Source organism: Macaca thibetana, chromosome 5 (genome assembly GCF_024542745.1).
Source record: "Macaca thibetana thibetana isolate TM-01 chromosome 5, ASM2454274v1, whole genome shotgun sequence".
Lineage (NCBI taxonomy): Eukaryota > Metazoa > Chordata > Mammalia > Primates > Cercopithecidae > Macaca > Macaca thibetana.
In genome coordinates this window covers 14,208,524-14,230,765 of record NC_065582.1, presented here as the reverse complement: position 1 = coordinate 14,230,765, position 22,242 = coordinate 14,208,524, and the positions used below count along the sequence as shown (strand labels likewise).

At 34.8% G+C, this 22,242-nt stretch overlaps 1 protein-coding gene across 3 annotated transcripts in view; it reads right to left on the bottom strand.

Moving 5' to 3' along the window:
• GPM6A (glycoprotein M6A) overlaps positions 1-22,242 on the bottom strand; it is a 368,770-nt gene that overhangs the window by 161,360 nt on the left and 185,168 nt on the right. The window contains exon 1 of one of the 3 annotated variants that reach the window (XM_050791342.1): positions 21,818-21,835. The exons of 1 other annotated variant lie outside the window; for it this stretch is intronic. Coding sequence is in view for 1 of the 2 variants with exons in the window: in XM_050791340.1 (XP_050647297.1) it covers positions 18,912-18,948 (37 nt within the window). In the remaining variant the exon portion in view is untranslated. Of the gene's footprint in view, positions 1-18,911; positions 19,946-21,817; positions 21,836-22,242 lie in introns of those variants that run through there. One more of the 3 variants, XM_050791340.1, reaches the window with a different exon arrangement.

Below are 22,242 nucleotides of genomic sequence, written 5' to 3'. Positions count from 1 at the left end.
TGAGTAGCTGGGATTATAGGCGTACATCACCACACCTGGCTAATTTTTGTATTTTTATTAGAGAAAGGGTTTCACTATGTTGGCCAGGCCCGTCTCAAACTCCTGACCTCAGATGATTCGCCTGCCTCGGCCTCCCAAAGTGCTGGGATTACAAGTGTGAACCACCACGCCCAGCCGAGTTCCACGAATTCTTCTTCACATCAGACACTACTTATACTTTTTACTTTGATCATGTGATGTCTTGACTTTCAGAAATGCATTTCCCATTGTTTATGATAGTAGGAGTTCTTTTCCTCTTTAAACTCTGGGAAGCTGCCAAAATTCTTCCCGATATTTAGAGGGAAAATATTTTAAAATACTTTTTTATGATGCTGTAAATTCTGATCCTCTTGGTTCACAAATATAATTTCATCCATTTATCCTAATTAGTCTTTTGCCTTTTAGTCTTTGTTCATTTCACTTTTTAACCTTTGTTAATTTATGTCATCTTGATTTGGATTCATTTAACTTTTTAACCTTTGTTGATTTATGTCATCTTCATTTGGATGCATCTTTGGAAACCATTTTCCTTCTAGAGTAATACAGAGTATCTGGATCTGCATTGACAGGCCTAAGAAGCAACTTCACCACTTACTACTGAGTGACCTTGGAAAAATCATCAAAAATCTCTGGGTCTTAGGATCCTCATCCATAAAATAAGAGTAATAAAAGTATCTGGTTTGTATAGTTATTGTGAGGATTATGTAAATTAATAAACATAATGCACTTGAAACAGTGCTTAGCTAATGATGTTATCTTAATAAGTGTTGAATATTCGTATAATTTCTTTAGATTTATGTATGTGAGTCCCTAATAGAAACCATAATCAAATGTTTATCTTGTTCATAGCCCTTCTTTGGACCTTCTATAGTATAAATATTTTCCTTTCAAAGATACAGTGCAATTACACACAATAACTTAAACAAGGAATTGTTTATTCTCTCAGTATTTACTGTCAATCATTATACTTTTCTGTTCAGAACTTTGAATTCAAGATTCATATTGCTCGGAAGTTATTCTAAAAGGATAGCATAGAAAGAGAAAAAATGAAGCTGATAATTCAATGAGCTGTATGACATTATAGAAATGTACTGGAACCTGGGGAATTGCATGACTTATGATGAATATGAAAGCCTGGAAAAAGCTTCCTGATGAGGTACTGGTTGAGGCATGGTCGGTAAGAAAGAAGATGGAAAGGAAATCATGATGGGCCTGTACACATCACGTGAGGGCGTGCCAAGAGACTATTTCAATGCTGAATGATGAGATTGGATAATAGGCCTAGAAACTTTGCTTTGGGCCATATTACAAATGGCTTGATATACCAAAATAAAGCTAATGGATTTAATTTTATAAGTAGTATAAACAATGGAAGCCTTTAAAGCAACAGAATCCATGAATATATTTTGTTTGAGAGAAATTATTCTAATTAAAGTGAATAGAGATTGGATGAAGAGAAGCATAATAAACACAACCTCAATAGCTTAAGGAAATAGTCAATTACATTACTGAGTACATGAAGATGAGAATCCGGAATTAGAAGATATTTCTGAAATGAAAGCATTTGATAACTCATTAAATATAGAAGAAAGTGTGAAAGGCATTAGTAATGACCTGTAAACTTCTAGCTTGGGACACAGTGTACATAAATGACAGATGTGATGGAAGTCAAGAACAAAGGATGTAGAGTTGATTCAGCAGTCAGTTGATAAATTCCATTTTGGACATATTGCAGCTGAGGTGCCTATGGTTATCTGAGGCAGGTAGCCTCTTCGAGGACACTCAATAATCCCTTCCTAGTAGCATTCATGTCTTTCTGAAATCTTCTCCACCTGAGTAAGGGTTGCACTTTTTGACTTGCTTCTAATGAATAGAATACGGCAGAAGCAATGAAATGTTGCTTCCAAGATTACACTATAAAAGCACTGTGGGGTGGACATGGTGATTCATGCCTGTAATCGCAACATTTTAGGAGGCCAAGGAAGGAGAATTGCTTGAGGCCAGGAGTTTGAGACCAGCCTGCACAACATACTGAGACCCTATCTCTATAAAAACTTTAAAAAAGTTAGCTGGGCATGGAGGGACACACCTGTGGTCCCAGCTGGGAGGAGACTGAGGTGGGAGGATCACTTGAGCCCAGGAATTTGAGGCTGCAGTGAGTCATAATCACTACTTTACTCCAGCTTGAGTGACAGAGGAAGACCCTGTCTCAAAATAAAATGAAATATAATAAAATAAAATAAGTAAAAGTACTGTGGCTTCCAACTTACATGGAATCTCTCTCCCCATCTACCTTACATCCTTTGCTCTGGAGAAGCCAAGCACCATGGCATGAGGCAGCCCTGTGGAGAGGTTCATGTGGTACAGGACCAGGCCTGCCAACAAGTCATCACTTGAGTGAGCCACTAAGCAGATTCTTCCCCCGACTCCAACTGAACCTTCATATGAGACTACAGTTGAAACTAACAGCTTGATTGCAATCTTGTCACTTTCTAACAGGCCACCCTGTTTTTCTCAAACTATATCACTGATATTTTCTTAAATATCTATTTATTTATGTGTGAATGCTGTTTTAGTTGCTGTCTGTCCCCCCCTCTTCTACATCAAAAGCTTTATAATGTAGTCTGCCTTGGACAGTGACACTTACAAGAATGGCTAGCAACTAGTCATTCTAAATTAATTATCTACTTATTTATTAATAAGACTTATATTTGTGTTACATATAATCACAAACATTGCAAGTAAATGGCTTTAAGTACATACAAGGAGGCGATATAACATAATGAATGAAGACAATAATATAATCTAAAAGATGAATAAAAATCTACTTTGATAATCTCTAATTTACCAATCAGTGCATTCAATGGTTTCTAAATATCTCAATTATTCCAACATATAGACAGTTTTCTTCCTATTTGATGGATAAGAAAATTAAGTCTCTTGATCAGAAGTTAAGTTAACTGCCTGAAAACACAACCAGTATATAGCAGAGTTAGAATGTGAATTTATGTTTGAATGGTTCTGTTTATTTATTCTACCTTCCCTCTGGTACTTTAGTGTTTTTCATTGTAAGTATGCAAAAGCTAAAATACAAACCAATCACCCTATTTGATTGCATTCACAATACTTTTATGTTGTTTTACCAAATATGGATTATAATTTAGGAGTGATATTTACATCTGGGAATTCTGGAAGCAGTTGTGAAGTTTAATTCCTATGGGAACTCATTATATATTCATTAGTTCAAAAACAAAGAAGCAAATAGCATGCACCAATGAAGGAGCTTGAAGACTACCTTCCTCTCAGTGATACCCCTAGGAACAAAACCTCACAATTTTTTTCCTGTCTAAACATGCTTTGAAAGTTGTTCTGACTCAAAACGGTATTTTCAAACATTTCTCATAAGTCCTGAATTGTTTTTTTGGTGTGTGTTAATCCTATGTCATTCTTTGTTGTTTTTAGTAAGTACTCAATTCTCTCAGATTACTAAAGATTCTCTTCTCTAAAAAAAATACTGGCAAATTTAATATCATATTCCATACCAATGCATGAAAAGCTGCTAGTCATTTTATTTCTTCTAGATAACTAACACATGTAAAATTGAACCAAATAATGCCAGAAAGCAAATACCTGATTCTACAGCACATGGTAATAGCTGGGGTCCTGATAGTTACAGTTCTTTCTTTTTATTCATTTTATTTGTAGATAAAAGATGTTCTATGATCTTATTCAGTCACAATATTGATAACCAACTATTTTAACTCTATTCAGAGGTAGAGTTCATTGGGCCTTTCATAATCTTGGTCATAAAATTTATTTATTAATGATGTTTGGGTAGGTAGCTGTTGGGATTGACAATAGTATTAATACCAGCAGCAATGTGTGATGTGATATCAATGTTTATATCCTGCCCTCAAATAATTGAGCTCCCATGTATATGGAATACATGGTAACTGTTTTATTGTTACATGCATTAGCATTTTCAATAACTGTAGGCTATCTCAATCAATTTCCCCCATCATTCCATGATTGCAGTTTCCTTCTATGCCTATTGAGTAATCCAGATTAAAGGCTATATATCATTTAACTCTCCGCCTCAAGTGATCGGCCCACCACAGCCTCCCAGTCATTTCACAATACTTTTTGAAGTAGTCAAGGGCTTGTGTACATGATTGTAGACTTCGAAATTCTTTTCATTTTCAAAGGCAAAATTATAGAGGTGTTGTCCAGAAAACCCTTAAAGTTCTCATTTTAAATGATTGCAATCTCTGAGTATAATTTCCTCTCAAATTTTGGGAATTCAAATCCATAATATCTTTGTCTTGGTATATAAATTATGAATCACAATTGGGAAAGCTACCAGGGTTTTTAACCAATAATCTACAAAACTAGCAATTCTCTAAGTGTGGTTCCAGGATCCACAAATATAGCATTACCTGAGAAAATACTAGAAATTCAGACTCCTGGGCCCCACTCCATACTCACTGAATCAGAAACTTGAGTTGGGGAAATGAAGTGCCATAATCATCAACAAGTAGGTGATGCCAAAGCAAACTAATATTGAAGAGCTACTCAGAATACAGTACTTTAAGTTACTTGTGTAACTTAAAAAGACAAATAAACCTCAAATCACAAACATAACACATTCATTGCAAAGTAAATAATCACTCTTCTAAGTTATTCATTTATAACAATCTAAGGCATAATCACCTCACCTTTCACAAAGGTTGTTGTTATGTCATTTAATAATTTTTAATGAAACTGAGTTATTTAAACTTGACATTAAGATTACCATGTACCCAAATTATCCTAAAAGCACTCAATTCACCTATTTAAGGCTAAGAAAACTCTGTTTATGACGCTTACAATCCAGTTATTCAAGACAAATGACCATTTCCTTCACATAATGGCCTCATTTGAAGAGCAAAACTGAAAAGCTAGGTTACAGAATGAGGAAAACTTGAAACACTTAAATTAGATTTAACAATGAGCAATATGGTCAACTTATGTCGTATTTCTTGTGTATTTACCAGAATCACTTTATCAAAAATATACATACAAACTTTGTACTAACTTTCTAATTATTATATTTCTTGGTGGGGGAAGGAGAGGCAACTTAACTCTTTTACTGACAATCACAGACAGGTAAGTTTTGAATGTTACTACTTCTCTCAAATATGTTCTTTCTGTTAGTCTCTTAATCCCAAGTCGATTCTTTTTCAGAACAAATGTAACCCACATTGGAATGTAAAGACATATATTTCTTAGTGTCCCATTTTCTCCTTAGAATACAGTGGATTTCCTCGGAAAGCAATTTTGCCAAGGGAAATGTAAAATGCATTTTTTTATATTACACCAAAAGAGGTATTCAGTTTTTGTCTGGCATGTCCTCTGCTGTATTGCACATGAAAGTGAAAGGAAAGCAATTGGAAATCCTTGCCAGAGGCTAGTTATGAGGAATGAGTTCAAAGATTTCAGTGGCCTGATACATAGTGCTTAAAATATATGAGTCTACTGTCTCCTTTCCTTTTTTCCTTTTTCCATTTTGCAAAACAGGAAACAACATTGTTCTTTCCCAACGTGGCTTTAAATAGCTCTTCCAATCTTGTTTTCCTGCCCCAAGATGTCTTAGGCAGCACTCACAGTCTCCCTTTGCTCATCCGTCTTAGGGAGCTCCAGTCAGCTCCCTTTCCTAGAGTATCACTGGCATCAACCCTTTTCTATAATATAAATCATTTCTTTTCTGGCCAAAAAATACATGCAGTTCTTTAATTTTTGACTCTGGGCCACTCATTTTGACTCATTGTGGGGCAATAGCATTCAATGACCTCTTCCAAAACAACAGACACTGAGCTCATAGTTTTTAACATTCCCCTCTCACACTAAGAACTGCTTGAATCTAAGTATCTAGGAATCTAAGAGTCAATTGAAGAACAGTTTTGCAAACTCAACTTATAAGAATAGTGACTGAACTTGTGCAAGAAAGTAAAAGCATACGAGGCACAGAAGTAATATTACTATTTTTGTATACAAAAGTAAAAAATGGAAATATTGGAGTCAAGAAGACTGAGGTATAACAGACACTTCCAAATGACTGCATTTGTCACCCTAAAAGTAGCAAATGTTTTCAAAAACAAACAGAACACCCTTGAGCAAGAGACTTAATATAAAACCCTATTGATAAGGATACAATTCAAATATTTTTTGAGGTTTAGCTCTTTTATTCATTCAACTTCTATGGACCCTGAAATGGGATTTTTAATACTAAATTTTAAAGATGTTTCAAAATTTTAATTTAAAAAAAAATGATCCTGAGAGTACAATATTTTTTAAAAGTATATGGATTCCAAAGTGGTGAGGAAGCCAATAAATAATTCCAATAACTGTGTAATCTGTGGTTGAGGGCTGAATGCTGTGGTTGAGGGCTAAACTGAAGAGTAATCTTATTTGAGAATGTACAAAATAAAAATAAATAGGTAAAAAAAATACACAAAATACAACAAAAACAAAATTATATAACATATACACAAATCTAGGTAGAGATATAGATTGTTTTCCTTAATCAATGTATGCTAACCCTGTGTATATAAGTCCATTTTAGATAATATCAATACCATTTTAATTTCACTGAATGCAAATTATCCAAGTCAGAGAAAAACCTCTAGGCCAAATCTTGTCTAAAACATTTTAATCCGTCCTGTAGTAACATCGGGTGCATCAAATTCTCTCACATCAATCCCCCCTTGTTTCCATACCCACACTTAACAAATAATAGCTAAAATTATATATCTACATAAAATAAAGTGCATTCCATTGTCCTTCAGTACTATACCGTGTTATTGTCCACTCTGAGGCCTAAACCATGGCTTCATCATATTTCTAAAACACAGATCATAAAACCCATTCAATGAAGGCTTCTGTTTCTTGCAAAATAAAACTTCAAAATCACCAGAGAGGTAATAATGGTCAGGTTAATGCCTGGGTTACATTCAATATTGAAATGGTATATAACTCATTTTCCCTCAAGGACCACAAAACAGCCTTGTAAACTCATCCCAGAGGATCTGAAAGAGAACCCCCTCATAACAGAATGGCATTCCCAGCTTGTGGGCTCTGAGACTCCATTGAGTCATGCCACATGTATGGAAAATGATTTTTGGAGTGTTATTCTATCCAAGGAAAAACAAAACACATTTTCCCCTTTCTAGATTAAAGGACATACTGTCTACATTAAGACAAACAGGGTTAGTCTTAAACACTTGTTAATCTTAGCACTATGTTTAACAAGCCTCCCAAGTATTGAACTCAAGAAACCTAAGAAATGAGATCAATGTTAGCTTTTTCATGAAATTTAAATGTGTCAGACAATAAAGTCTGCAAATAGTTTGCCATCTTTTGCTAACAGGGAAAACTAAGCAGCGAATTAATGACCTCCCAAGGATTTTGGAGAATGCCGGGTAAGTTTACTACACTCCACATAAGTATAATATGAAATAATTAGGATTATTATTTAATATCCTATATTATTTCATATCCTATATTTCTATTTTGTACATTGAAATCAGGATCACGTTAAAAACTTTTATAAATGTAGCACACTAATATTATAGGTATATTGAATAGCTGTTTTGTAGATAAAAAGTGTTTAATATTGGTAATTTGACACGGTTCAAACTAATACATCTATAATATAGACAAATAGGTAACAAACCACTCAGTAGACTTAAAAAAAAATAAATCTATTAATACCTGAAGGCTGAAGCAAAATACATTTGTCAGTTAATAGGAGAGAATTTTCCAGGAATCTGATAGAGGTGGAATGAAGTGACCAGTGGATATGATACATTTTTAAAAATTGAGTATGTTAGATAAATAAATACACTATGTTTTTTAATACTTTAAAGACTATGGAATGCCTCGAGGGACACAAACATGGGTAATACAGTTGCCTGAAAAGACTTCATCATCATTAGGTTATAGTGATGTTGCTTTTGCATCACTGCAGAATTTAAAAGAAAATAGAGTACCAGAGTTAAGTCCAAATGTTGCAGTGATGATATAACTGTAAGTATGACACAAAGTTTCCTTCCAATTTAGCAGAAACAATGGGCAAAGAAATTTTGATATTTATGTAAAATTAGTGGTCACTCTTGATACACAGATGATATGAAAGAACACATGTGTCATAAATCAGTAGCTCCTTTTAGACCTTTGGTAAGTATACTACTCTCCACGTAAGTATAATATGCAGATCCCAATCATTTGGGAGGGGGCTCAAAGTTGCTAAAAGGTGTTGTAGAGATCAATCATGGAAATACATTCTTGTTGTCTCTTTGTGAATTAAATTTTCATGTAGTGTTGCAAAAAAAAAAAATTACTGTGTAAAAATAACACCTAAATAAATAAGCTTATCTTTCTTCAAGATTATACTTTTCAGCCTGGCTATACAACTGACCTATAAAACAAGAAGTTATTTCAGTTGTTTAATAAGAGTTCATTCTCAGTTCCACCAAATAATGGTATCACAAATTCATCTCAAAACATAAACTAGTGATTAATACATCAAAAAAATTAGTATACCGAAATTGTAGGGAGAATATGATGAACATTGAAAGGTTAGAAAGAAATACTCTTCAAATACCATTGACTAGATCTCAAATGATCTGTTTTCAGATTCTGTCGTGACCCCATCTAAAATATAAGCCAATTGGATCAGACTATATACTGATTAAAATACAAAAATTAAAATAAAGCTTAAAAGAAGGCAAAAGAAAATTGATTACTCATTGCATGCTATTTTTTAAGTTCATTGCCTTAAAAATTACTAAACATGTCCTATAAAAGGTCTTATCTTATTAAACTGTCCTCAAGGATTTCAAACTGTTATTTCTTGCATAATTTTGTTTTCTTTGATCAATTCTTATGAATGAACACAGTAAGCCTAGTGTCAGCAAATTTGTAAACTACTTCGTTAAATTTTAACAGCATATTATAAAATATTATAAGACATAGTTTTCCAAGTTCCAGTAACCATTTGCTGAACCTGACAGTTTAATATATTTGACTTCATTGCTAGAATCAGAATGCTAAAAATATGTGTGGGCTCTTTAATAATAAAAAAAGAAAATCTATTCATTTTTCAAGAAGGCTGCTACCAAACTGCTGAATATATTTCAGGTCAAAGAAGAAAAGAATTATTTTTAATTCAAATCTAATGGCATAAAATGGAGCCCTTGCTAAATTCTCCCAAGCCAGGTTTAGCTGCTCTGTTAGATCTGTCTCTATTTAGGGGAAAAAATTGTGTTTTATTCTTTCTTTAGTCTGTACAGTTGAACCCTTCTTCTTCCTCTTTATCCTCTTCTTTTTCTTCCCCTCCCCCTCTTCCTTCTCTTTCTCCTCCTACTCTCCTTTCATCACCATCATCACCATCATCATCATCATCAATCAGCTATGAATGGGTTTGTTTTCAGGGCACTTTGCAGGTTGGGTTCATGAACAAATGACAAATCTTTACCCTTCAGGGATTTGTACTTTGAGAAGGGAGCTACGGCATGACATATACATAAAAAAGTAAACAGTAAGAGGTGCCGTATATTAAATTAAAACATTTAAGAAATAATTGTTACAACAATTCAAAAAACTTATTAGTCCTTTAATTCCAGTTCTCTGACTCAAGGAAAATTGCTTGGTCAGTTTCTCAGATGGGCACAGTGTGTTATGATGAGAGGAAAGGAAATGTGGAGAAGGAATCTCTGCATTTACTCAACTCCTACTACATTCCAGGAATTATAATAGACGCTTTTACCAAGTCATTATTACGTCTAACTCACATTAAATGGACCTAAACCCCCCCAAAATTAATTCTCAAAATGGAGATTTTGAAAAAAATACAGTTGAATAATACAGATGAAGTTAGAGAGAAAATGAAGGTGGAGAAAAGGAGCCAGGGCTTTAACAAAAGTCATCTGATTGGGAAACCAAAAGTCAATTGGCCACTCATTAGGATGATCAACTGAAAACTGCTGGCACTTATACATGTTGAAAATTCATGGAGACAATCTGAGTGCGTGGTTTCTGAATTCTAGATCTTATGACTTAATTACAACTTTTTCCTGTGAAAAAGTTGAGAAGAGATTTAAAATGTTTTAAGCTCAAGTATTTTGACCAGTATTCAAAGCATTCTTTTCACAGTAAAAGGGGTTTTTTTTTTTTAACTTGATGAAAAACTAAAATCAAGTTTTCGAGACAATAAACCACTAAATGAATCTGGCTTTGGTAATACAAGGGTACTTTTTAAGACAGAGATTCTCAAAGCCTATGGTTGGTTTTAAATGGACAAACCACATTTAGTGTCATATCTAAGAGTTCCATTGCTCAAACAACGCTCAATCCTTATTTTAATAATGAATTCTAGTATTGAATATTGAAATTTTGAAAGGTATTTGAAGAAAAATAAATATAATTCTTTACTGCCACTCAAATGTAGAGTCTGTGGTTACAAAAATTTGAATTTAAATGCCCTTATTATAGGAAAAATAAATTTTTGACTAGAAAAATGGAGAAATCATTTGGCTCATTCTCCCTTCTGACCACCTCATAATTTTTCTTGTGGAATTTTTCTGAAGTGGAAGACTATCTCATTTTGTTACATGACAATTTTTTTTTTTCTCTGGATGTTTGTGTGAGGTTTTCTCTTAGTTTCCTGTAGAGTTTGAACCCAATGGCCATTGACTAAATAGTGTGACCATAAAGTCAAAGAACGTTTGATATTTATTAAAAAACTGTAATCACTATTTATTAACTAATGTCAAGATATATTGACATTAGACACTGCAAATGAAATGCTTAGAACAGTGCCTGGATTATTAAATATTAGTTATTATTACTAACATTTTCCTTGAAAAATAAATCTTGCTAGTAAAAGTGATTAATTATGTTTCTGATGTTCAATAACTAAACTGAACTGAAAAAATGGTATGGTATAGACTGTTAAAAATGAAAGTGGATATCTACCAACAAAAGAAATGTGTAGAAGAATCTCAAAAATTGTTTTTCAAAAAAAAAAGCTGTGAAGTTTTGGGGGGAAGCAAATTTGGGTATGTATTATTTCTTTATTTGAATTAGTTACTAAACTTTTTTGCATAAAACAACAATCAGGGAATAAATACAGGTGTAAAGTTTTTCTCCCATATTTTACTTTTGTTAAGAAAGAATAGGTAATTCACCATTCAGATAACCTTTCTCATGGGGAATATTAATTGCAACCATAAAAATGTAGAAAATAGGCCGGGCGCGGTGGCTCAAGCCTGTAATCCCAGCACTTTGGGAGGCCGAGACGGGCGGATCACGAGGTCAGGAGATCGAGACCATCCTGGCTAACACGGTGAAACCCCATAGTAGTCTCTACTAAAAAAATACAAAAAACTAGCCGGGCGAGGTGGCGGACGCCTGTAGTCCCAGCTACTCGGGAGGCTGAGGCAGGAGAATGGCGAAAACCCGGGAGGCGGAGCTTGCAGTGAGCTGAGATCCGGCCACTGCACTCCAGCCTGGGCGACAGAGCGAGACTCCGTCTCAAAAAAAAAAAAAAAAAAAAAAAAAAATTGTAGAAAATAGTTTCCCAGACATTGGAAGTTCTATTATAAATCAATGAAAAATGCTAATTAGCAAAATGCTTTAATTGCCTCACTTTTACTTGATAACTAAGAAAAAGCATGGCCACCCCCTTATAGGAGGCAATATGAACAATCTCTTATGTTTCTAGCATCATTCTCAGGGATAGTCCATCCAATTCCTCTCTTTGATGGAGGTAAGTATACTAAAACTCATCATTTTTCATATGATAAAAATTTAAGTCCAAAAACATTAAACAATTTAAACAATGTGAGAAAGTGTCTTTCCTTCTTTTGGAAATGAATCTGGATATATACAGCAGTTAATATTCTAACATGTTGACGTCTCTTAATACACATCATTTAAAAGCCAACCGTCATTCTTCCTTTTTTCTGACCTCAGATTTCCCCATATTATAACTTAATTCCCTAGTGAACTCTATAAACAGACTCCAGTAAGGAACCGACTCTCATCTTTGACCAAAATTATATTTCCCACTTACAATTTTAAAAAATAAATCAGTTATCTTCTGTTTTTCTTTCTTTGTATTGTTCACGGTAGAAAGAAGGAAGTTACTGTTAGATTAAGAATATCCAAGACAATGGTCACAACTTGAAAGCACATGGAAAATCATGAATTATTTTTATAATGTCAGCTAATCCACAGCTGTGCCACCTGTTAGTATGGATGCTATCCAAAAGGATTTTTGAAAGTAAGCCAGGCAGTCTGCCTTCGATGTATGAAAAAGAAAACTGTCAAACATTTTGAATGGTGGGGGAGGGGTCTTTGCTTGGGGGAAAATGGAGTTCACAATGGACAAACTAGGAGTGATCTCCTGTATCCTATGAATCCCTCATGAGTCATTGTCTTCTGATGAATTAGGGAATAATTAATTTCTAAAAACCATTTCTTAGAAGTCATCACTCCAAGAATACTATCAATATCTACCTATCTATCACGCTGTACTTCTCATTTAGTCTCTTTAAATATTTAAACTTTAATTTAAGGAATTAATGAAGTAACTATATCAAGCACTTTCATTCGGAAAGGTGAATTCACTCATTTTAATGATATTGTGAAAAATCTATTCATATCCTTCATCCTAACAAGATGTTAGAAATGTATTATTAATATTTTGGATCTTTGAGATAAACAGTACCACAGACACTAAAAGAAACCATAATTAGCAACTGATCCAATGAAAATATAAAATGACAAAATTCTAAAATGTTATATCTAAACCACAGCAGACATAACCACAACAATGCAGAAGTTCTGGGAATATCTATTCAACTTTATTAAAAATATAACTAATTTTCCCTACTGACAGATGTTATAGAACTACATTTGAAAACACCAAGGTATAAAAGTAATTTCTTATACCCAGGAGGACACTTCAGGTTAAGCACAATGCGAGTAAAAGCACAGCTGTCAAATCTTAGGACAGATTTTTTTCTCCATGCTTTATAAAATCTGATTCTCTACGTTTCTTCCAGCCTTGTTATCCAAATGCAGAAACGGCAGCTGAAGAGATGATTTGTGACAGTATTTGCTGAGATGAAGTCTGTCCACTAGATGGATAAAACCAGTTCCCTTTTCATAGGTCTGTAAGTAGCCAACAGCTAAGAAACAAATTATTAATTCTTACACTTAAACGACTGCTTAAAGCTTTTTGATGTTGTTTTTGTTATTTTCTTAGCCACTAGTCTACAGACTTCAATGACATATTAAGGATTATAAATCTATTAATAAACCACACACATTCTGTCCTTTAATTTCTTTGCAATAGTTCCCCAAACGTTATACCACCAATACTTACTGGTAGGCAATGATTTAGGGACGAACTTATTTAAATTGTAAAAAATAAAAGATCAGTGAGGGAAAAAAATCAAAATCATCAAGGTTATACTAAAGAGTGGTGTCAAAGTTGAAATTTAATACATTAAATATACAGTTGATTCAGCTTCCACTCACCAGGTTAAACTCAGGGAAAATTTCTTAGCACTAAGCCTCTTTATGTAAGACTCCTAAAAGGATCTGAAGATTTGTTTTATTTAGAGGTCTTTTGATTGCAAAGAATAGAGATTCACCCAGGGTAGCTGAAAGACGGGGCAGCATAGGCATTATAAAAATTTGCCATGGGATAAAGAGATCCTCAGAGCATACTGAGAATCGTTTTTTTCCCAGTTCTCAAGAAAGAAGGCCAATTGAACCAATTCATCATTTTGGATCCAATTCATGACTTACAAGTCATAGATTGCTAGTGCACTCAGGGATTGGCTGCCCTTGAAAACGTTTTCATATCTGGCAAAGGAAAAGAAGCCAGAGTTGGTGGTAAGGAACACAACAATAAATTACAGATCACAGCTGATGAGTGCAATGGAAGCATGTTGGGGAGGCAGTCCTTCGAAGGAGTGTGGCTGCCAGGCAGGCACCTGTGGACATCTAGTTTAGAGAGTGGGGCTAAAAGTTCAGAACCTGGACTCATTCTGATTGTATCGAACCCAGCTCTACTATTTACTGCTATGTGACTTGGGTCTAGTCAATTAACCAATTTGATATATATTTTCCTCAACATTAGTACCACTTAAGGTTATTGTGAAGAGCCAATGAGTTCATTTAGGTAAAGTCCTTAGGCCAGTGTCTGGCACTGAAATCACTGGGCAATATAGGTTGGTCAATATTTCCTAGTCTCCTAAAGCCAAAACTGCCTATTTTTTTTTCATTGATTATAGTGGTGTCTCTTCTTCAGAGATGATGTCTACTTAAGGAAAGGTTAGGTTTCAAGATAAAAATAATCTTACACACAAAAAAATGTCTGAAGAGACTTTTAGTCAGCATATAAGCTGTACTGTATATTAAATATACTATATATTAAGTACAATATACAGTATATCCTTTTGTGCATAGACTCCTTTATAGTAATACATGTTATAAATGTATAAAGTATATGATGAAGAGTTCTCTTGTCAACAATAATTGTACAGTATTTTGAATAGTGAGATAGGCGGACATTAACATTGATATGAAAAATAAAGAAAATAAACCTGTACACTCTCCTTTCATTTATGTATTCTTATTGGTTTTAATAAGCTAAAGATATGCTGAAATGACAAATAGGTTAGTGCTATTGAGCTAAGGATGAACAATGACCATTGAACTTTGGCTGTATATTGTGACCCAATCCCTGACAGTCACCAAGGATTGATTCCACTGAGGCGATGGTAGGTGGGGTTTTGGTGCTGGAAAAGTCGGTGGTTGACATTGACAGCACAGACTCGTATAAGCTGCTGGTTTATTACACTAGAAAAACATGGTGAGTGATGCTGTGGCTGTTATCTTTTGTGCTGATCAAAACTTTCTGGTATACTCCATGTAATTTTGAGACCTGTTTCATAAAATGTTCATGTTCAGAAATTAAATCCATCATGGTTTTGGCTGTTTGGAACAGTTCAGTCAAATTATGAAAATGGAGAAATCATTTGGCTCATTCTCCCTTCTGACCACCTCATAATCTTTCTTGGAACTGAAGTGGAAGACTATCTCATTTTGTTACATGACAATTCTTTTTTCTCTGGATGTTTGTGTGAGGTTTTCTCTTAGTTTCCTGTAGAGTTTGAACGCAATGGCCATTGACTAAATAGTGTGACCATAAAGTCAAAGAACGTTTGATATTTATTAAAAAACTGTAATCACTATTTATTAACTAATGTCAAGATATATTGACATTAGACACTGCAAATGAAATGCTTAGAACAGTGCCTGGATTATTAAATATTAGTTATTATTACTAACATTTTCCTTGAAAAATAAATCTTGCTAGTAAAAGTGATTAATTATGTTTCTGATGTTCAATAACTAAACTGAACTGAAAAAATGGTATGGTATAGACTGTTAAAAATGAAAGTGGATATCTACCAACACAAGAAATGTGTAGAAGAATCTCAAAAATTGTTTTTCAAAAAAAAAAGCTGTCAATTTATGAACTGCTGGCTCTTTCTGTCCATTGTTGTTTTCTTTTTATCTCCATACAGTTTTGTTGCTCCCTTTACTCATTGATTCATCAGTCTTCCTCTGTAAACCCCTCCTAATTCAGCAAGGCCTTCATTAGGGCTGTCCACAAAGAGATGGTCACCCACTTGTCTGGCAACCTGAATGTGTATTCACTCCTAATTAGAAACCCATAAATCATTTACATATTTTCTCTTAAGATTTGGCAAAATGTTCTACAAACAGTTGCATGGCTACAAGTCATAAATGCGTACCTGTTAAATCTTCATCCAAATATCTTTATTCACTTTGCTCAACCCCTCTGCAGTAATTGGGGTCCTTGTTGCCATGATTTTGTGACTATGGTTCTTGATTTTGGTGACAGATGATGCTAGGTTTAGGACGGCCATACTAAAGACCAAATTCCAAACATTCTTTTCTTTTTTCCTTTTTTTTTTCTTCAGTACTAGAATACCATTTTGGCTGTTCAGTTTTGGCTGAACACAAGATGAAGTAAGTGGCTTCTATTTAGAGGCCACGTTTTACCAAAAACTATATGTTTCTTAAAATACTAGCCTCCCCTCAGCATAATGAGACACTCACCTTTGGGGAGGGTGGCAGAAATTGATGGAGCAACAGATTAATGATTCCCATTTCAGTTTCACATCAAGCGTGGGCTCATTGAACAGAATGGCTGGTGGGTGAAGTCACCCATACTTCTAAATTATCCTCCCTCTCTGGCTGAACACATATACTTAAATTAGGATAACAGTTAAGGGACTATTCTCAATTGCCTTTTAAAGCTTGAGGGGGGAGTGGGCTCTCACTATGAAGAAAAATATATTTCTTATGGATGATCTCTTTAAGTGCTTGAGCATCAAGTATCTCTATTTTCAAACATATGAAATTATAATTAATTAATGAAACCACTCAGTTTTACATTCTAGTTGAATTTGCAAGGTAATATGAGTAAACACTGATGTGAATTTTAAGTCTTGGTGACATGTGACAGGAAAGACAAGGTCTAAATTTTAAGAAAACATGGAAAAGCCACTTACTTCTTGCAAATGGAAGAAAACTCTGTGATATCTGAATTATTGTTTAAGAAAATCCTATGCAGTTTAAGAAAAACAGGATAAGAACACAAAATGCTGCTTTTCTTGAGACAGATCATTAAGTCTCTCCACCTAAACTCTTGAAAAATCTCTAACGATTTTATCTGCTTGTCAAATTGCTCCTCCAGTAATTTCACAGTTACAACCCACGCACATATCGACAGAGCATTTCGATTCAAATGTAACTTTCTAACAACAAACTTATATAGAAAAGGTGTCATAGGCGTAGTTGAGAGGAACAGAACATCAAGAGTGAAGAAAATTAAATCTTCTTTTTCTCAATTAAGAAAAAAACCTAAACTATAAATATTGTATTCACATACATTTACAAACTGATAGACCACTAAACATTTTTCTGATTTAAAATTGCTTTCCACCACTGTTGCTGGTGCATATATTAACGATGAAAAACCCACTGTGACAGAAATCTTTCCTCACAGCATTGCCACCTCCACCCCCATAAAAGAAAGCTTTTCAGTGTTACCTGAGGAAAAAAAAAAATCACAACTAATTACATCATTTTTCTTGCTTCCTGCATCTACCAAAGCTTGCTAAGACACATTCAACCTGTTAGCACAATCCATGATTTAACTCAAGGTTTTAGTTAGTGTAATGAGTATCATTGCTCTATTTAAAGTGTTGTTTACCTTTCCTTAAGCAAATTGATCGGCCAATAAGTATCATCATTAGGTATTACAAAAAAGATGTTGTCATAAGATATTTTATTCTAAATTAAAACAGTCCATCGAGATACCTTGTAAGAACAGAAATTACCATTAAAATTTCCCATTTACAATCACTGATGAATACTTAGGCTATTTGTGCATATAATAAAGGGAGCTGAGGTTTTTTAATTTAAAAATAGATCACATGCTATTAATGTAGATTTTTGTGTTTCTATTACAGATTATCATTAATAAGGGTACTAAGGACTAAAATTGGGAAATATCTATTACCTTTTGCTTATATCAAACTTTCATATATTTAATATCAATGGTCTTTTATTACGTGTGTGTGTCTGTGTATATGCACCATATATGCCTCAAAGTATGTGTGTGCACATTAAGGGAAGAAACCCAGCATAGCTAAATAGCTAAAAATATGGTAACTATACTGTGCTTCCACTCTGTATATTTTATCATATAAAATATAGTTTTTTAAAATAAATGCCTTTATATACATTTGAAATTAACTTTGATAGCTGAATCTTTTTCAACACTACTCTTGAATATTACCTTTATGTAGCATTACCTGTGTTACCGTTTCAGTCCTAAGAAAATGAGACCATTTTCTCTGACATTACATAAGCCCGCAGCAGACGAGAGAAACGCTGCCTGTCTGGGGTGAAAGCTAGCTCCCTCTGAAGCTACCATTTGACACATTAAAACAATTCTCGAGTTGATTGAATCATTCCAAATTACCAATATTTGACCATTTCAACCTACAAAAATGGCAATTTCACTTTAACTCATACAGCCAGATATACCTAGACAAGCTTTAAAAATGCATCAAAAAATTTCCTTTAACATTTATTACTCAGAAGTTGATTACAGTCAACTATATATAGAAAGGAAAATCTTAACGTTTCTATACACCCTGAACATTTATGAACTTTTGCTCCATCTGCTTAAACCGAAAGTGCATCCTTGTTTTTATGTTTTTATTTTTTAAAGATTGTTTTAAAAAACGTGTAGCAATCAAAAGATAATTAATGGTCCTGGTCTTTGTTCTATCAGATGTCCATGCAAAGGTATGGATAGTGGTTCCATCACCAAATTTTTAACTAACTCCAAATATTGTATTTGTGGCTCACACTAGGGATCCCTTGACCCAGCTCGGCAAGCGGCAAGCGTGAAATCACGAAATAAATGAAGGTTAACAAAGACTGGTCTAAGGAATAGTTCACTACAATACCGCAATGCTCTTCTCACTAATACTCGACTCTGCATTTCGCTACTTATATCTGAAAGATTTGCAAATAATGACAACATTCGTGCCAGACATTACTGCAAGTGAGGAACAGACTAAAGGAGAGGAAGGAACAAAATGCCTTCCAAGAGAGAAACATTCATTAGCCTTACTGGCAAGTGTCTAAAGCAAACAAGGAAACTGCAAAATAATTACTTAGTTACAAATAAACGCTTTTTAGCACAGTACCTTTTTGTGTCTGTCCCTCTTCCATATTCTCTTCCATGGCTACCTTTCTTCAGTAGAATCTGGTACACGGAATTAATCAAAAGCTCAATTAGATGTTGGAAAAACTGGTGTTTTTTTTTTTTTTTTTTTCCCTGGGAAGCTCCAACAGCAGTGGCTTGGGCAAGTCCTCAGAGCTTAGCTCAGGCTCCCTCGTTCCTCTTGTTTGCTTGGAGACGAGCTGTCAAGTGTAATTTCATTCAAATTACTCTTCCATGAAGATTATCAATTTTTCTTCTCAAAGCTGCCCATTGTGTACCACTGTAAGCAGGTATTCAAACAAACAGCCTGAGAATTTTGGGGGAAAATTTGGTCTGAATCCCAGGAACAGAGACACTATGATTCACAAGTCTTGCTTTGCATTTAAAATGGGGAAAAGAAATTGAGGTTTGTATTGAAATCTGGGCTTTAAATTGGAAACAGGCTGAGCTGTGAACAGATGGAGGGGTGTCCTCCTAACATGAAGCCGACCACCAACCCATAATTCCCCCCTTCGCTTCCAGAGTGGGAAAGCCCAGATTCCCGTCGGTTCTTTATGTTGCAGCAGTGGCTTCTCACCCAGTCAGATACGTTGCAAAAAAATGTGTTTTCCTTTTCTCTCCTCACTAAGTATTTAGTTAATTTGATTTAAGGTGCCAAGAAAGGATGCAATTACACCATCTCAGGGTTTCTCTGCAAAAGTTTATTACTAAGACAGGACTTGTAAGCCCACACCTTTGAGATTTAAAAAGAAATAGAAGCGTGGCTGTCAAAGGAGTGAGTATAAAGCTCTAAGCCTGAGAGATACATGTTTTAAGTAATTATTTTACTTAGTGCCATATGACTCTTAAGGAAAAGGGAGAACACCACTGGAAGGAAAAACCCTATTGATGTCTTTGTTATTTATTGTTACGATTTTAGCCCACGAAAGCTGCTGATTTCCAACGAGAATCTCTTGAAAGGGAATTTCTTGAAAGGTCAGTGTTAGGGAATGAAAAGAGTGATGTAAGGGAGGAAGAAATTTGAGATAAGAAACAAGAGGACAGCAATTTATAATGGGAATCTGCAAGCTGATTTGGAATGCAAATCACAATGCTGCAGTCTGGCAATAAATTAGCATTTGTACTTCAGCCTACTGAGTGACAGGGCACAGTCCAAGAGTCTCAATACTTCACAAAAGGTATAGCAAGAAAATAAACAGTATCTCTTTCAAGGAGCATAAACCTTTCCTAGAGTAGAAAGAATGGATCCTTGCCTCTGTCTCCATCTCCAAATGAGCCAGCACACACACAGAGGGAGAGAAACACACCCACAAGCACACACAGACAGATGTACACACACCCAGAGACACACAAGGACACTCACACAGACATAACTGTAGCTCTTTGCCTTTAATGAAAAATAACTCCATCCTCATTATCCATAGCATACGTTTCTTGCATTATAGCTTGTATTTCACATGCATTCTTTAAAGCAGGCCAGTAGCATGTGGCACATCACCCTCTAAATATTACAAAAGCAACTATTTAGAGGAAACACAATCACTGCATTCCACTTTATTTCTCATACATGAATGTTTAGTCCTCTTACTTTTATTATCATTTGTTATTATTTTCTCTTTTCAAATGAATTTTGTCCAAAAATAACTGGAGTTCAGATAACTCAAAACCTATCTCTTCTGAATATATATCTATTTGTATTCAAGGGTTTTTGAGAGAGCTGCTTGCTCAGTGCACAGATTGAGAGAGAGAAACCATAAGGGAAATCAAAAAGCCAAATTGTAGCAGCCTCTCTGCTTCAACTCATCCCTAGGCTGACATAACCTGGCATATAATCAACACCGAACGGAGCAACGCTCCTCATTTAGATTCTTCGTTCATTTTATACCATGGAAATCATTCGTGAAAGCAATCGTTTATTGTAGTGCCAGTAGATACAATAATGCCACCTTAAATTTTTAGAACACTTTATAATCTATAAAACATGATTACATACATCAACCCATTGTAAATCAAAAGGAAAAGGCATAATTTTCCCCACTTTATGTTGAAAAAAAAAACAAAAAACAAAAAACACTGACGCTCACGGACACCTAGAGACTGGGCTAATAAATGACCAAGTAAGTCTCAGAACCCATGTCTGTTGATTTCTTGCCTGATGGTCTGACCTTAGAAGCGAATTTTCCTTCCTACTTTGTTCCTTTATGAGTATCTTCAGCATCTTCAGAAATAAGCCTCAATTCATAGCTTTCTTTTTCACCACACATATAAAGCAAAAGAGAGGGAAAGGAGACGGAAAGGAAGTTTTTAAAATATTCATGGTTTCTTTTTCTTCTGGAAATTTTGCAGCAGAACACGCTCATATAATCATTCACTTTTGTCTAAAACAGGCTTTTTCATGTGACAGTTGGTACCAACATAAGCCAATATCAACTTATACTAATTTTTAAAATATGCAAAAAAGTCCTCAGAGCCAGTCTAAATGGACTCTTGTCAAATGAATGAAGAGAGACACATACACATACATAGCCTCCTCACAGCAATCTCCTGTCAGTAGGTTTTCAGTATTTGTTACTAGGGCAAAATGCACAATAAAAATTGGCCATTTTGATCATTTTTAAATCTGTAGTTCAGTGGCATTAGGTACATTCACATCATTTTGTGACCATGGCCACCAGTTATCTCCAGGACTTTTTCATCTCCACAAACTAAAACTCTGTGCCCATTAAAAATGCACTCCCCCTTTCCCCTTCCTCCTGTTTGATGGCAGCTGAGCTGTTGATACTTTCCTTTCTTTCTTTTTTTTTTTTTTTTTTTTTTTTTTTTTTTGAGACAGAGTCTCGCTCTTTCACCCAGACCAGACCGGAGTGCAGTGGCACAATTTCGGCTTACCACAACTTCTGCCTCCAGGGTTTGAGTGATTCTCCTGCCTCAGCCTCCCGAGTAGCTGGGATCACAGGAATGCACCACCACATCCAGCTAGTTTTTTGTATTTTTAGTGGAGACGGGGTTGGTTTCACCATGCTGGCCAGGCTGGTCTCAAATTCCTGATCTCAGGTGATCCACCCAGCTTGTGCTGGAATTACAGGTGTGAGCCACAAAGCCCAGACAAGTTGCTGTTGCTAATGGTGGTTTTAAGATTATTTTTTTAAAATTTGGATCTCCTTTGAAGTAAAAATATTTTGAACCTCCAGCATCTTAAACTAGTTAGAAAAGAAAAATGTTTGACATTACAGTAGATTTGCTTTATGAATTATAAAATATACTATATGAGCCTTAATAACTAGCAATGATGTGTCCTCATGGAGACTGAAATG